Genomic DNA, 13,764 nt, shown 5'->3' with positions numbered 1-13,764 from the left:
GTCCATTATGCCCCTAACCCCCCTAAGACTTCAATATAGAACAATGTAACCGGAACTAACTCACCGGTGTCTACGCAATCCAATAGCAGGAAAACTGTCTAGTGCATGAGGTCCAATTGATGGGTATCATTCTGTAATTGCACTCCTGGCGATGCTAACTGGCTTCAGCAAATGTTGTCAGGAAATTCTTGACAACTTGCCTTGAAAAACTTGTGAAGTCAGCAAACCTTGAGGCGGCTTTCCGAGCGCGTCAGAGATGAGCCAGCCTAGAGCTGCAAATCTCTTAAATAAAGATAATAATAATAATAATTTCCGAGCGTTGCGTTCTGACGTTTTTCAAATAATCCGCTACCACAGCAACTTAAAAAGTGTCTTAAAAACCAACGCCACCACAACCAATTCATTTTTTTTACAAAAAGCTGTTGTTCTGTATATCAGCCATTCAGCACTTTTACAAGGCTTTAGATAAATATTAGATTTTTCGCAGAAAATGACACAGCAACCGCAGATTACGAAACACGTTTTGTGAGCAGAAACAGAATAATTTAAAATCTCTTTTTTGAACATTTTATGCGGATGATATCAATCCGATCAATGTTATCCAGCTGATTAATGGTATCACTTTTACGGTATAAAGTATTACACTACCTTGGAATAAATGCCAAATGATTTTTTTACATGATAAAAGCCACAACATAAAAAAAACTACAGTAGCCAACAGTTGTGTTAATGATGACATGAAATGATGCATATTATTTGTTGTGTAATATTGATTGGGGTATGCCTACATTTAGGCGCATACATCATTGTACGTGGATGATTCAGTATATCATTCCTATAAGGTTGTTGACGCTAACACCCAACTATCTAAAAACACGAAGTACGAAGTGGTTTAAGCGGTTCAAGCTTGGATCCACCAATCGCGCTACTCATATTGCAGTGTATTGATTTGTGTTCTTTATGTGTCACTCCAGAGGCACTAAACCATTTTCATGTATGAGTAATAAGAACAATCCTTAACTTTAACAGCCTAACTTCTTAAGCACGTACATCAAATAAAGACTGCCCCAGAAAGTATGGACGCACCTAGTTTTCAGATGTCTGGGCCTGATTGATGGTTCATGTTATGTTTTGGGATTCGTTTTGTCTGTTTCTGCATACTACATATAGGATCGAAATTTAAACGTTCTTTGCCACGATGAACATTGGAATTCGAAATGGTAACTTTTTTGGTCAGAACCCGCTCTGTGTAAGTTACACGGAACTACAAATCAACCCAAATTTAAGTTCTTTTGACACAATCCCGCACCTCCGTGGAATTACTCAAATTTGCGTCAAACCGTGATAGTGGTCACTAAGTAGTTCTCATTTGATCGCGGCAAAAATTTTCACCCAGCAGAGGCTTTATTTGACGCAAATTTGGGTTTAGTCAAGATAACCCAAATTTGGCTTCTTCCATGGAGCAGCACGCATCATGTGTCGGTGCTTCTCTCTTCGTTTTTGACAACATTCGTGAGGGGCGAGGGGGAAAACAACCCAATGCTGAGTAAAAACTAAAAGCTGTTTAGCCAAATTTGAGTTTTTAAACTTATACCCTGGGTTAAAATATTTTTGAGTGTAGAATATTTTTCTTGTGGCTCAAATGCCTTCATAGACGTATAATCAAAACGAGGGTTAGCAGGACCTCTATTTTTGACCCATTTTTTTTTGCTTAGGCTCAAACGTGTTCTATTTTGCTCATTTCCTAAGTGACATTTTGCGCTCTGCACATCATTTGTGCACAATTTTTTGGCGATGTTTCACTGAAAGTTCAAGTATTTTGAAACAAACTGTTGGAAACGTACAAACCGCTGCACAAATGCTGAGACAATAGGTTGATCAACCTCATGCAGCCTTCAAAAAGTACTAGGCACCAATAATTTTCAAATGTCAGAATTTTCTCTGTGCGTCCATACTTTCTGGGGCGATCTTTAATCCACTAGATTCTTATAAAGATATGAGAGGATGGAAAATTACCTACCCGCTGGTTTGATGACCTCATATGCTCAGTTTACAATAAAAGGGCGCAGACTAGAATGTGCTAATGTCAGAGGGATTGTTCTTTGGTGAATTTGGTGAATAAGACACTGCCGCATATCTTGTTCAACGGTCTAATTGAGGAGTTCTTTGATGGCGAAACACAGGCTGGTTTTCGTGAGGGCCAATCAGCAATGGATCAGATGTCTACCCTTATCAACAAGTCGGCTCCAGAGGCACTTTATCCTTCTTATAGGTACAAGAAAGACAAAACAGACTACTTAAATCAGAGAATACAATTTGCAAACACACTATGTGTTTATTGATTTTAAAGCTGCGTACGATTTGATGGAAAAAATCAGCTTTTGCAGATTATGTCCGAACATGGTTTTCAGGCGAAACTATTCAGACGTGCACTGTTGAATGGGTCAAAATGCCATGTTAAGATCGCAGGTAAAATATCTACCGTATCAGTAGGTCGGCTTTAAAGGCATGTTTTCCTCCATTTGGGAAATTTGTGCCACTTGTCATATCTACCGTGATTACAGGTGAAATTGATCACCGTAAGATCAATTTTTTTTTTGTCAAAAAATAGTGCTTTAAGTTTATGAAAAGGTTGGAAAAATGACTTAATGGCCATTCCGAAACAATGTGCGAAACAAGCGATTGTGAAACACGGCCGAATTTCACCCCGAATGCAGAATTATCATTTTTATTCCTGATTTTATTTACTACATTGAAATAAATAGGGTGACATTGGGTATTATCGGCAGGTTTGTTCTCTTCGTCATGGGGGGTTTTTGTCAGCCAAATTGCCTGAAACTTGGCCATATAAGTCACATTGGTTGGGAAGGATTTGAGGCCAACTCCGAGTTCAATAGGTTTCTAAAAACCCCCCAAGACGAAGAGAACAAAATGGCCGAAAATAGGTAATTTCCCCTAGTTTAAAAAGTTTCGACCTGGTTATCTGATAAAATCCATGGTCGTACTTATTTCAAAGCCTTGAGCTTTATATCAGGCGTCAAAACCAGTGAAAAGTGATTGAATCCATCCGAAATCACGGTTACCTTATTTGTGATCTTGGATGGATTGAAGTAGAGTGATGAACGATGATTTTTTGAAATTTTTGTTCAACATTTCACTCTTGAGGTCTGGCTTTCAGATGAATGACATAATCATAACATAATCGCACATGCTCGTGTGCTTTTCGGACGATATTGATCGCTTCGGCATCGAACCACTGGAGGAAGTGAGGATAGGTTTGACCCATACGAAGAACATGGTTGGGGGTAGAGACAAAGGCAGCATCAGTGGTAGGGTGCTGTAGGGATGATTGATTGGGATAAAATTAATGCATTTTGTAAGTTCGAATAGCACTTGTAAGGATAGCGAAACCAGCTTTGCAAACGAAAATGTAAAACTTGCTGCAGCAAACGTGCTTTCCGATGATCCTTCAGAAGCTAAGTAAATAGCAGGCTCTGTCCAAGTTACGCTAAAGAGATTATGAAAAAAAGGTAGTTCTTTCAATATAAAACACCAGATGACTTCAAAAGGGACAACTATTCAACATTTAATCTCTTACACTTAGTTCCTATCTCACGTGAGCATAACGAAAAGACAACATTCTTACAGGCGAGATAAAGGATGAATGGATGGCGATCATGGAACCGCCGATCATTCTCTCCCGATCGGCGGCAATTCGATTAGCGTGGAATCACAATTATCACTGGGAAACAATGAAAACGAGTATTGTCGCTAAAACCGAAAGCTTAGAATTCACTTAGGTCTAGTTTCCTCCTTTTCTCTCTCTCTCTTTTGCAGTTTATGTACACGTTTTCAGCTAAAATTAAATTTAAATACTGGGGTAACTCTAGTTAACAACTAGATGACTTTGTGTTTGTGTGTACGTAAGGGTACTAGCGCTAGGGTAGCCTTAAGATCTCTAGGGGTTGTTGAGAATCGAGCTCATGGAAACCGGAAGTCCGACTTATTCTCGGTGGTATCGGTTTTCACGACCGCTGGTGTGATGTTTGCCGCCGCTTCTGGGGCTGCCTCGACGGCCTTTGGTTGAGCGGAAGCAGAATCACTTCGCTTGAAAACTACTTTGTTGCTGGCCACATCCTTGCGGTCCCAGCCGTGCTCGATTTCGTGGTGGTGTTCATGGGGATCCGGCGAAGGGAACCACTCGGAAATCCACACCGGTTTCCAGATTTGCTTCCAAGCTGGGACCCAGATTTCCTTCCAGGCCGGAACCCAAATCTGCTTCCAGGCTTCCTTCCATTCCAGTTTCTTGTCCGGGACCCAGATCAGTTTCTTGCTTGGCTTCCAAATCTGGACCCAGGCGGCCTTCCATTCGAGCTTCTTCTCTGGAACCCACACCTGGAAAGAGAAGGTGATTAGGATCTTAAACCTAGTCTAAATACGGACCGAATTCTATCCAAACCTGTTTTTTCTCAGTTCGCCACACTTGCTTCCAGGCTTCCTTCCACGCCAGCTTCTTATCTTCTACCCAGATTTGCTTCTTGCCTGGTTTCCAAATCTGCTTCCAGGCAGCCTTCCATTCCAACTTCTTGTCCGTTCGCCAGATTTGTTTCTGCTCAGTTTTCCAGATCTTCTTCCACGCGGACTTCCAGACCAGCTTTTTCTTCCACAGGTCGTGGCTGGTGTATTCCCAGCCGTCGTGATCCTTACCCAAAAACTTCTCGCCCGGAATGCCTACCTTGACCCACGCCGGGTACCAAACCTGTTTCCACGCGGGTACCTGCACTTCCTTCCAGTCGGGGACCTGAATCTCTTTCCAGACCGGTTTCCAGATTTGCTTCCACGCTGGCACCTGGATGTCCTTCCAGGCGGGCACCTTGATCGGGACCCAGATTGGCTTCCAGATCTTCTTCCAATCCGGCACTTGGATTTCTTTCCACGCGGGAACCTGAATTTCCTTCCAAACTGGTTTCCAGATTTGTTTCCAGGCTGGGACCTGTGGCGATTAGTGAAAGGGGTGTCAATATAGAGGGAATTTGGGGATTTTCTTTACTATCGGACGGGGTTGAGCTAGAGAATCTTCAAATTCAATAGAAATTTAGCAATTAAATCGATTTCCCGCAAATCCCCGGATTGGCCATCCAAAGCCTTATCCACTAGGCTAAATGGAGATCCTATCAGTCATATTATGAGAATAGTTTATCATCACGATTTTCTTCAAGACTTTCCAGAATTCCTTCAAGTGCTTCAAAAGTTTGTAGGTTTTTTAAGCGATTCCTCCGTAATTTTCTCTAGGAATTCTTCTAGCGATGTTATCCATAATTTATTGAGAAATTATTTTGAGAATTTCCGCTTGGAATTTTCTTCAGAATTGCTTCAAGGGTACCTTAAACTGTCCAATAACGAAGTTCGTTATTGTTAGTCAATAATTTTCTTCATGAACTGCCTCTCAAAATTTTACTTGAAAAGGTTTGTTAATCAGTTATTAAATTTTGATAGAAAAATTCAATTTTCAAAAACTGTCCCATCGTTTTCTTTTAAATATTGTCAGAATACTTGCAGAGAACAGTATTTCCAGAGACCTTTTTCAATTAAATCAATGAACAGAATATCAAGTGATCTTTCTAAATATTCCGGAAAGTTGCTGATTCTCAACCAATTTCGGTTGAGTTTTACCATATTTGTTGAAAAAATATCAATAAAAAAAAAATTCAACATAATCAATGAGTTTTGAAAACTTTTACCGCCCGCAAAATCAAAAGAATTGCTAGCTATTTGTTGGAAAATTTTCTTCAGGGAAATGACTACAAAATAATCTTAGGAAATTTCTCCAGAATTTGTTCAGAAATTCCTCCTGAAATTTCTTCAGAAATTCCTCCAGATTTTTTTTCAGAAATTCCTCCAAAAATTTCTTCAAAAATTCCTCTAGAAATTCCTCCTAAAATTGCTTCAGAAATTCCTCCAGGAATTTCTTCAGAAATTCCTCCAGAAATTTCTTCAAAAATTCCTCCAGAAATTTTTTCAGAAAATCCTCCGGAAATTTCTTTAGAAATTCCTTCAAAAATTTCTTCTCATATTCCTCCAGAAATTACATCAGAAATTCCTCCAGAAATTTCTTCAGAAATTCCTCCAGAAATTTCTTCAGAAATTCCTCCAGAAATTTCTTCCGAAATTCCTCCAAAAATTTCTTCCGAAATTCCTTCAGAAATTTCTTCAGAAAATCCTCCAGAAATTTCTTCCGAAATTCCTCCAGAAATTTCTTCAGAAATTCCTCCAGAAATTTCTTTAGAAAATCCTCCAGAAATTTCTTCAGATATTCCTTCAAAAATTTCTTCAGAAATTCCTCCAGAAATTTCTTCAGAAATTCCTCCAGAAATTTCTTCAGAAACTCCTCCAGATATTTCTTCAGAAACTCCTCCAGAAATTTCTCTAGAAATTTCTCCAGAAATTTCTTTAGAAATTCCTCCAGAAATTTCTTCAGAAATTCCTTCAAAAATTTCTCTAGAAATTTCTCCAGAAATTTCTTTAGAAATTCCTCCAAAAATTTCTTCAGAAATTCCTTCAAAAATTTCTTCAGAAATTGCTTCAGAAATTTCTTCCGAAATTCCTCCAGCAATTTCTTCAGAAACTCCTCCAGAAATTTTTCCAGGAATTCCTCCAGAAATTTCTTCAGAAATTCCTCCAGAAATTTCTTCAGAAACTCCTTCAAAAATTTCTTCACAACTTCCTCCTAAAATTGCTTCAGAAATTTCTCCAGAAATTTGTACAGAAATTCCTCCAGAAATTTCTTTAGAAATTCCTCCACAAATTTCTTCCGAAATTCCTCTAGAAATTTCTTCCGAAATTCCTCCAGATATTTCTTCGGAAATTCCTCCAAAAACTTCTTCACAAATTCCTCCAGAATTTACTTCAAAAAATCCTCCAGAAATTTCTTAAGAAATTCCTCCAGAAATTTCTTCAGAAATTCTTCCAGAAATTTCTTCAGAAATTCGTTCAAAAATTTCTTCAGACATTCCTTGAGAAATTTTTTCAGAAACTCCTCTAGAAATTTCTTCAGAAACTCCTCCAGAAATTTCTTAAGAAATTCCTCCAGAAATTTTTTAGAAATTCCTCCAGAATTTTTTTAGAAATTTCTCCAGAAATTTCTTCAGAAATTCCTCCAGAAATTTCATCAGAAACTCCATCAGAAATATCTTCAGAAATTCCTCCAGAAATTTCTTTAGAAATTTCTACAGAAATTTCTAAAATTTCTTCAGAAATTTCTTCAGAAATTTCTCCAGAAATTTTGTTCAGAAATTCCTCCAGAAATTTCTTCAGAAATTCCTCCAGAAATTCCCACAGAAATTTCTTCAAAAAATTCTCCAGAAATTTCTTCAGAAATTCATCCAGAAATTTCTTCAGAAATTCGTCAAGTAATTTCTTCAGAAACTCTTCCAGAACTTTCTTCAGAAATTCCTCCAAAAATTTCTGAATTTACTTTAGATATTCCTCCAGATTTTTTTTTCAGAAATTCCTGTAGAAATCTCTTCAAAAATTCTTCCAGAAATTTCTTCAGAAATTCATCCATAAATTTCGAAAAAAAATCCTTCAGAAATTTCTCCAGAAATTTCTATACAAATTCCTACAGAAATTTCTTCAAAAATTCCTACAGATTTTTTTTTAAATATTCCGGAAATTTCTTCAGAAATTCCTCCATAAATTTCTTTAAAAATACCTCCAGAAATTTCTTCAATTTTTTATTCAGAAATTCCTCGAGAAATTTCTTCAGAAATTCCCCCAGAAATTTCTGGAATTGCTTCAGAAATTTCTTTAGAAATTCCTCCAGATTTTTTCAAAAATTCATTCAGAAATTTCTTTAAAATTCATCCAGAAATTTCTTAAGAAATTCCTCCAGAAATTTCTTCAGAAATTCCTCCAGAAATTTGTTCTGAAATTCCTCCAAAAATTTCTCCACAAATTTGTTCAAAAATATCTCCAGAAATTTCTTCAGAAATTCCTGCAGAAATTTCTGATTTTTTTCAGAAATTTCCTTACAAATTCTTCCGGTTTTTTTTTACAGCAATTGCAACAGAATTTTTTTTCAAAAATTTCTTCCGAAATTCCTCCACAAATTTCTTCACAAATTCCTCCAGAAATTTCTCCAAAAAATCTTCTCTAAATTTCTTCAGAAATTTCTCCCGAAATTTTTTCAGAAATTCCTCCAGAAATTTCTTCAGAAATTGCTCCAGAAATATCTTCAGAAATCTCTCCAGAAATTAGTTCAGTAATTCCTCCATAAATTTCTTTATGAATTCCACGAGAAAGTTCTTCAGAAATTAATCCAGAAATTTCTTCACAAATTCCTCCAGAAATCACTTCAGAAATTCCTCTAGAAATTTCTTCAGAAATTCCTCCAGAAATTTCTTCAGAAATTCCTCCAGAAATATCTTCAGAAATTCCTCCAGGAATTTCTTCAGAAACTCCTCTACAAATATCTTTAGAAATTCCTCCCGAAATTTCTTCAGAAACTCCTCCAGAAATTTATCCAGAAATTCCTTCAGTAATTCCTCCAGAAATTTCTCCAGAAATTGCTCCAAAAAATCTCCAGAAATTCCTCCAGAAATTTCTTCAGAAACTCCTCCAGAAATTTCCTCAGAAATTCCTCCAGAATTTTTTTCTGAAATCTCTCCAGAAATTACTTCTGTAATTCCTCCATAAATTTCTTCAGAAATTCCTCCAGAAATTTCTTCAGAAATTCCTTCAGAAATTTCTTCAGAAATTCCTTCAGAAATTTCTTAGGAAATTCCTCTAGAAATTTCTTCAGAAATTCCTCTAGAAATTTCTTCAGAAATTCCTCTAGAAATTTCTTCAGAAATTCCTCTAGAAATTTCTTCAGAAATTCCTCCCGAAATTACATCAGAAATTCCTCCAGAAATTTCTTCAGAAATTCCTCCAGAAATTTCGTCAGAAATTCCTCCAGAAATTCCTCCAGAATATTCTTCAGAAATTCCTCCAGAAATTTCTTCAGAAATTCCTCCAGAAATTTCTTCAGAAATTCCCCCAGAAGTTTCTTTATAAATTCCTCCAGAAATTTCTTCAGAATTTCCTCCTAAAATTTCTTCAGAAATTACTCCAGAAATTTCTCCAGAAATTTCTTCAGAAATTCCTCCAAAATTTTCTTCAAAAATTCCTCCAGAAATTTGTTTAAAAAATCCTCCAGAAATTTCTTCAGAAATTCCTCCAGAAATTTCTTCAGAAATTCCTCCAGAATTTTTTTCAGAAATTTCTCCAGAAATTTCTTCAAAAATTCCTCCCGAAATTTCTTCAGAAATTCCTCCAGAAATTTCTTCAGAAATTCCTCCAGAATTTTTTTCAGAAATCTCTCCAGAAAACAGTTTAGTAATTCCTACATAAATTTCTTCAGAAATTCCACCAGAAAGTTCTTCAGAAATTAATCCAGAAATTTATCCAGAAATTCCTCCAGAAATTTCTTCAGAAATTGCTCCAGAAATTTCTTCAGAAATTCCTCCTAAAATTTCTTCAGAAATTCCTCCAGAAATTTCTTCAGAAATTCCTCCAGAAATTTCTTCAGGAATTCCTCCAGAAGTTTCTTTGGAAATTCCTCCAGAAATTTCTTCAGAAATTCCTCCAGAAATTTCTTCAGAAATTCCTCCAGAAATTTCTTCAGAAATTCCTCCAGAAGTTTCTTTAGAAATTCCTCCAGTTTTTTTTCAGAAATTTCTCCAGAAATTTCTGAAGAAATTTCTGTAAGAATTTCTTCAGAAATTCCTCCGGAAATTTCTTCAGAAATTCCTCCGGAAATTTCTTCAGAAATTCCTCCAGAAATTTCTTCAGAAATTCTTACGGAAATTTCTTCAGAAATTCCTCCGGAAATTTCTTCTGAAATTCCTCCGGAAATTTCTTCAGAAATTCCTCCGGAAATTTCTTCAGAAATTCCTCCAGAAATTTCGTCAGAAATTCCTCCAGAAATTTCGTCAGAAATTCCTCCAGAAATTTCTTCAGAAATTCCTCCAGAAATTTCTTCGGAAATTCCTCCGGAATATCTCCAGAAATTCCTCCAGAAATTTCTTCAGAAATTCCTCCAGAAATTTCTTCAGAAATTCCTCCGGAAATTTCTTCATAAATTCCGCCGGAAATTTCTTCAGAAATTCCTCCGGAAATTTCTTCTGAAATTCCTCCAGAAATTTCTTCAGAAATTCCTCCAGAAATATTCTCAGAAATTCCTCCAAAATTTCTTCAGAAATTCATCAGAAACTCTTTCAGGAACTTCTCAGAAATTCATCCAGGAATTGCTTCAGAAATTTCCTTAGAAATTCCCATAGAAATTTCTTCAGAAATTCCTGCAAAAATTTCTTCAGTAATTCCTCCAGAAATTTCTTCAGAAATTCCTCCAGAAATTTCTTCAGAAATTCCTCCAGAAATTTCTTTAGAAATTCCTACAGAAACTTCATTGGAAATTCCTCCAGAAATTTCTTCAGAAATTCCTCCGGAAATTTCTTCAGAAACTCCTCCAGAAATTTCTTCAGAAAATCCTCCAGAGATTTCATCAAAAAATTCCCCAGAAATTTCTTCGGCAATTGCTTCAGAATTTTTTTCGGAAATTCATCCAGAAATTTCTTCGAAAATTCCTCCAGAAATTTCTTCGGAAATTCCTCCAGAAATTTCTTCGGAAATACCTTCAGAAATTTCTCCTGAAGATTCTACAGAAATTCCCCCAGAAATTTCTTCAGAAATTCCTCGAGAAATTTCTTCAGAAATTCCTCGAGAAATTTCTTCAGAAATTTCTGAAATATCTTTGCTAAATTTTCCAGAATTTTTTTTCGGAAATTCCTACAGAAATTTCTTCAAAAATTCCTCCAGAAATTTCTTCAGAAATTTCTCCACAATTCCTCTAGGAGTTTTTTTTTAATAACTCAATGATTCATCCAACAGCTTCTCAATAAATTCTTTTAAGAATTCCTTCAGAGGTATCTCAGGAAATTCATTCAGCTCAGAGCAAAGAACCAAACCTTTTTCAAAAACATTTACAAAAAGCTGAACACTTTGAAAGAGAAGAAAAAAAAACATGAAGGTATTTTTGAAGAAATCGCAGGGAACTTCCTGAAGGAATCGCAGAAAAAAACTTTTGAAGAAATACCTGGAGGAATAACAGGGAAAACTTCTTGGGAAACTTTGGTGGGCTCCAAAATAACTTAACGGTACGCTTTAGAAGAATTCCTGGAGAAATGTTTCAATGGCAGTATCAAGAGGATTTCGAATATCCTGGAGGAATTTAAACATTCTCTTAAGAAATTTTATATGAAATTGCCGATGAAATTCCCAAGAAATAGGGGAAAAGCACTGATCTTCGCCACTACTCTTGTCTTCGCCCTCTCCATGCAAATTCCATTTTTTATGTATGAAGAGGCGAAGAATAGAGCAAATTTTAAGGGGGGCGAAGTCTAGTGTTTTAACCCTATTTCTTGGAGAAATTTTTGAATCTTTGAGAAAAACAACGAAGAAAATGCTGGAGGAATTTCTGGAGAAATATAAGGAGCCATTCTACTGTAATTTTTGAAAGAATCTTTGTATTAATTTCTGCCTGAATCTCTCGAGAAATTCCTGCAAGAATGAGTGTAGAATTAGCCTAAGTTAAAATACACGGAAATAGTAAAAAAAATCCTGCTAAAGTCACTGAAGGACCTCTTGCTAGATTTTCTGGATTTATCCCTAAAGTTCTTCCTGGAGACATTCCTGTGGATATTTTCAATAGATTCGCTGAAGAACTTCGCGAGGGAATCTCTGGAGGTGTCATGAAAGAACCTTCGGAATATTTTCTAAAAAAATAGCTTGCTGAAAGAATTTCTTAAACAATCTTTAAAACAGCTTCTGTATGCGGAGGTGAACTCAATAATAAAGAATAACTATTATTATTTTATTTATTTTATTACAAAATATTCTTCATGGCCCTCTTGAGTGTTGAATCGTATCAGTAACGTAATAACAACCCATCAACCACGCTTTTAGACCTTAAGGCCTATATTCGCGATCGTACTTGGATAACCTAGAACATCTTTGGAAATCAAGACTCTACAGAACTGTCTTCCATGGACCTGAAGGATGTTGCACCGCACCAGTAATGTAACGAAAGTCCATTGATCCTCGCGGAAGATCTTGGATCACCTAGAAAATCTTTGAAAATAACTACTCTGTAGAACCGTGCTCCATAAATCTGTATGATGTTACACCGTATCAATAATGTAACAACAATTGAATGTTTACGCTAGAAGATTCAGGCCTTTATTTGCGGAAGTTCTTGGATGCCCTAGAACACGTTTACAGAACCATGCGCCAAGGACATGAAGCATGTTACACTACATCAGTAATGTAACAACATTTCATTATTATATTAATAGAACTTAAGGCCTTTACTTGCGGAAATTCTTGGATGATCCAGAATTTTTTTTGGAAAGTAGTTCTCAACAGAACCATGCTTCATAGACCTATACAATGTTACACGGCATCAGTAATGTAACAATAAACCATTGATTTTGCTTATAGATCTTGGGGCTTTTACTCGCGGAAGTTCTTGCATGAACTAAGCATCTTTGAAATAACTTCTCTGCAGAACTACGTTCAATGGACCTGTAGGATGTTTCACTGTAAACTCTTTACTCGTGGACATTTTTGGATGATCTAAAATATTATTTGAAAATAGTTCTTTATAGAACTATGCTGCATGGACTTGTAAGATGATACAAAGAACCAGTAATGTAACAATAATCCATTGATTATGCTTGTTGAGCTAAAGGCCTCTACTCGCGGAAGTTATTGGATTACCTGGAACATCTTTGAAAATAACATCTCTATAGAACCGTGTTCCATTAATCTATATGATGTTATACCGCATCAGTAACGTAACAACAGTTGATTGATTATGCTGGTAGATCTTCAGGCCTTTAATTGCGGAAATTCTTGGATGACCTAGAACACGTTTACTGAACCGTGCTCCTAGTTTTTTACAGAACCATGCTCTATGGACCTATAGGATGTTACACCGCATCAGTAATGTAGCAATAACCCATTGATTTAACTTATAGATCTTAAGGCTCACGGAAGTTTTAAGGTTACCCAAAACATCTGTGTAAATAACTTTTCAATAGAATCGGGTTCCATAGATTTGTATGATGTTACACCGTATTAGGAATGTAACAACAATTGATTGATTACGCTTGATGATCTTCAGGCATTCACTTGCGGAAGTTCTTGGATGACCTAGAACACGTTTACAGAACAATGCGCCAAGGACCTGCAGGATGTTACACCGCATCAGTAATGTAACAACATTCCATTATTATACGTGGAGACCTTAACGTTTTTACTTGCGGAAGTTCTTGGATGATCTAGAATTTTTTTTTGAAAGTAGTTCTCTACAGAGCCATGTTTCTTGGACCTATAGGATGTTACACGGCATCAGTAGTGTAGCAATAACCCATTGATTTTGCATATCGATCTTAAGGCCTTTACTCGCGGAAGCTCTTGGATGCCCTAAAACATCTTTGAAAATAACTTCAGAACTATGCTCCATGGACCTGTAGGATGTTACACCGTTTCAGTAATGTAACAAAAATCCATTTATTGTGCTTGTAGATCTTAAATTCTTTACTCGCAGAAGTTCTTGGATGACCTAGAACACCCTTGGAAAGTAGTTTTCTTCAGAACCATGCACCACGAGTGCATTTCCATTGAATTTTGATACCTTCTGCTTTTAGCCTGTCCGATAATGAA

At 36.4% G+C, this 13,764-nt stretch overlaps 1 protein-coding gene across 1 annotated transcript in view; it reads right to left on the bottom strand.

Annotated features, from left to right (window-relative positions):
* Nucleotides 1–3,561: 3,561 nt before the first annotated feature.
* LOC109429077 (uncharacterized) overlaps nucleotides 3,562–13,764 on the bottom strand; it is a 75,861-nt gene continuing 65,658 nt past the window's right edge. Inside the window, exons 3-4 of the mRNA XM_029859151.2 lie at nucleotides 4,460–4,993; nucleotides 3,562–4,395 (exon numbers count right to left, since the gene is read on the bottom strand). Of these exons, the coding sequence (XP_029715011.1) occupies nucleotides 3,982–4,395; nucleotides 4,460–4,993 (948 nt within the window). The 3' untranslated portion in view covers nucleotides 3,562–3,981. The remainder of the gene's footprint in view (nucleotides 4,396–4,459; nucleotides 4,994–13,764) is intronic.

The sequence above is a fragment of the Aedes albopictus genome, chromosome 2 (assembly GCF_035046485.1).
Source record: "Aedes albopictus strain Foshan chromosome 2, AalbF5, whole genome shotgun sequence".
Classification (NCBI taxonomy): Eukaryota; Metazoa; Arthropoda; class Insecta; order Diptera; family Culicidae; genus Aedes; species Aedes albopictus.
This window is presented reverse-complemented; position numbering and strand designations above follow the sequence as displayed.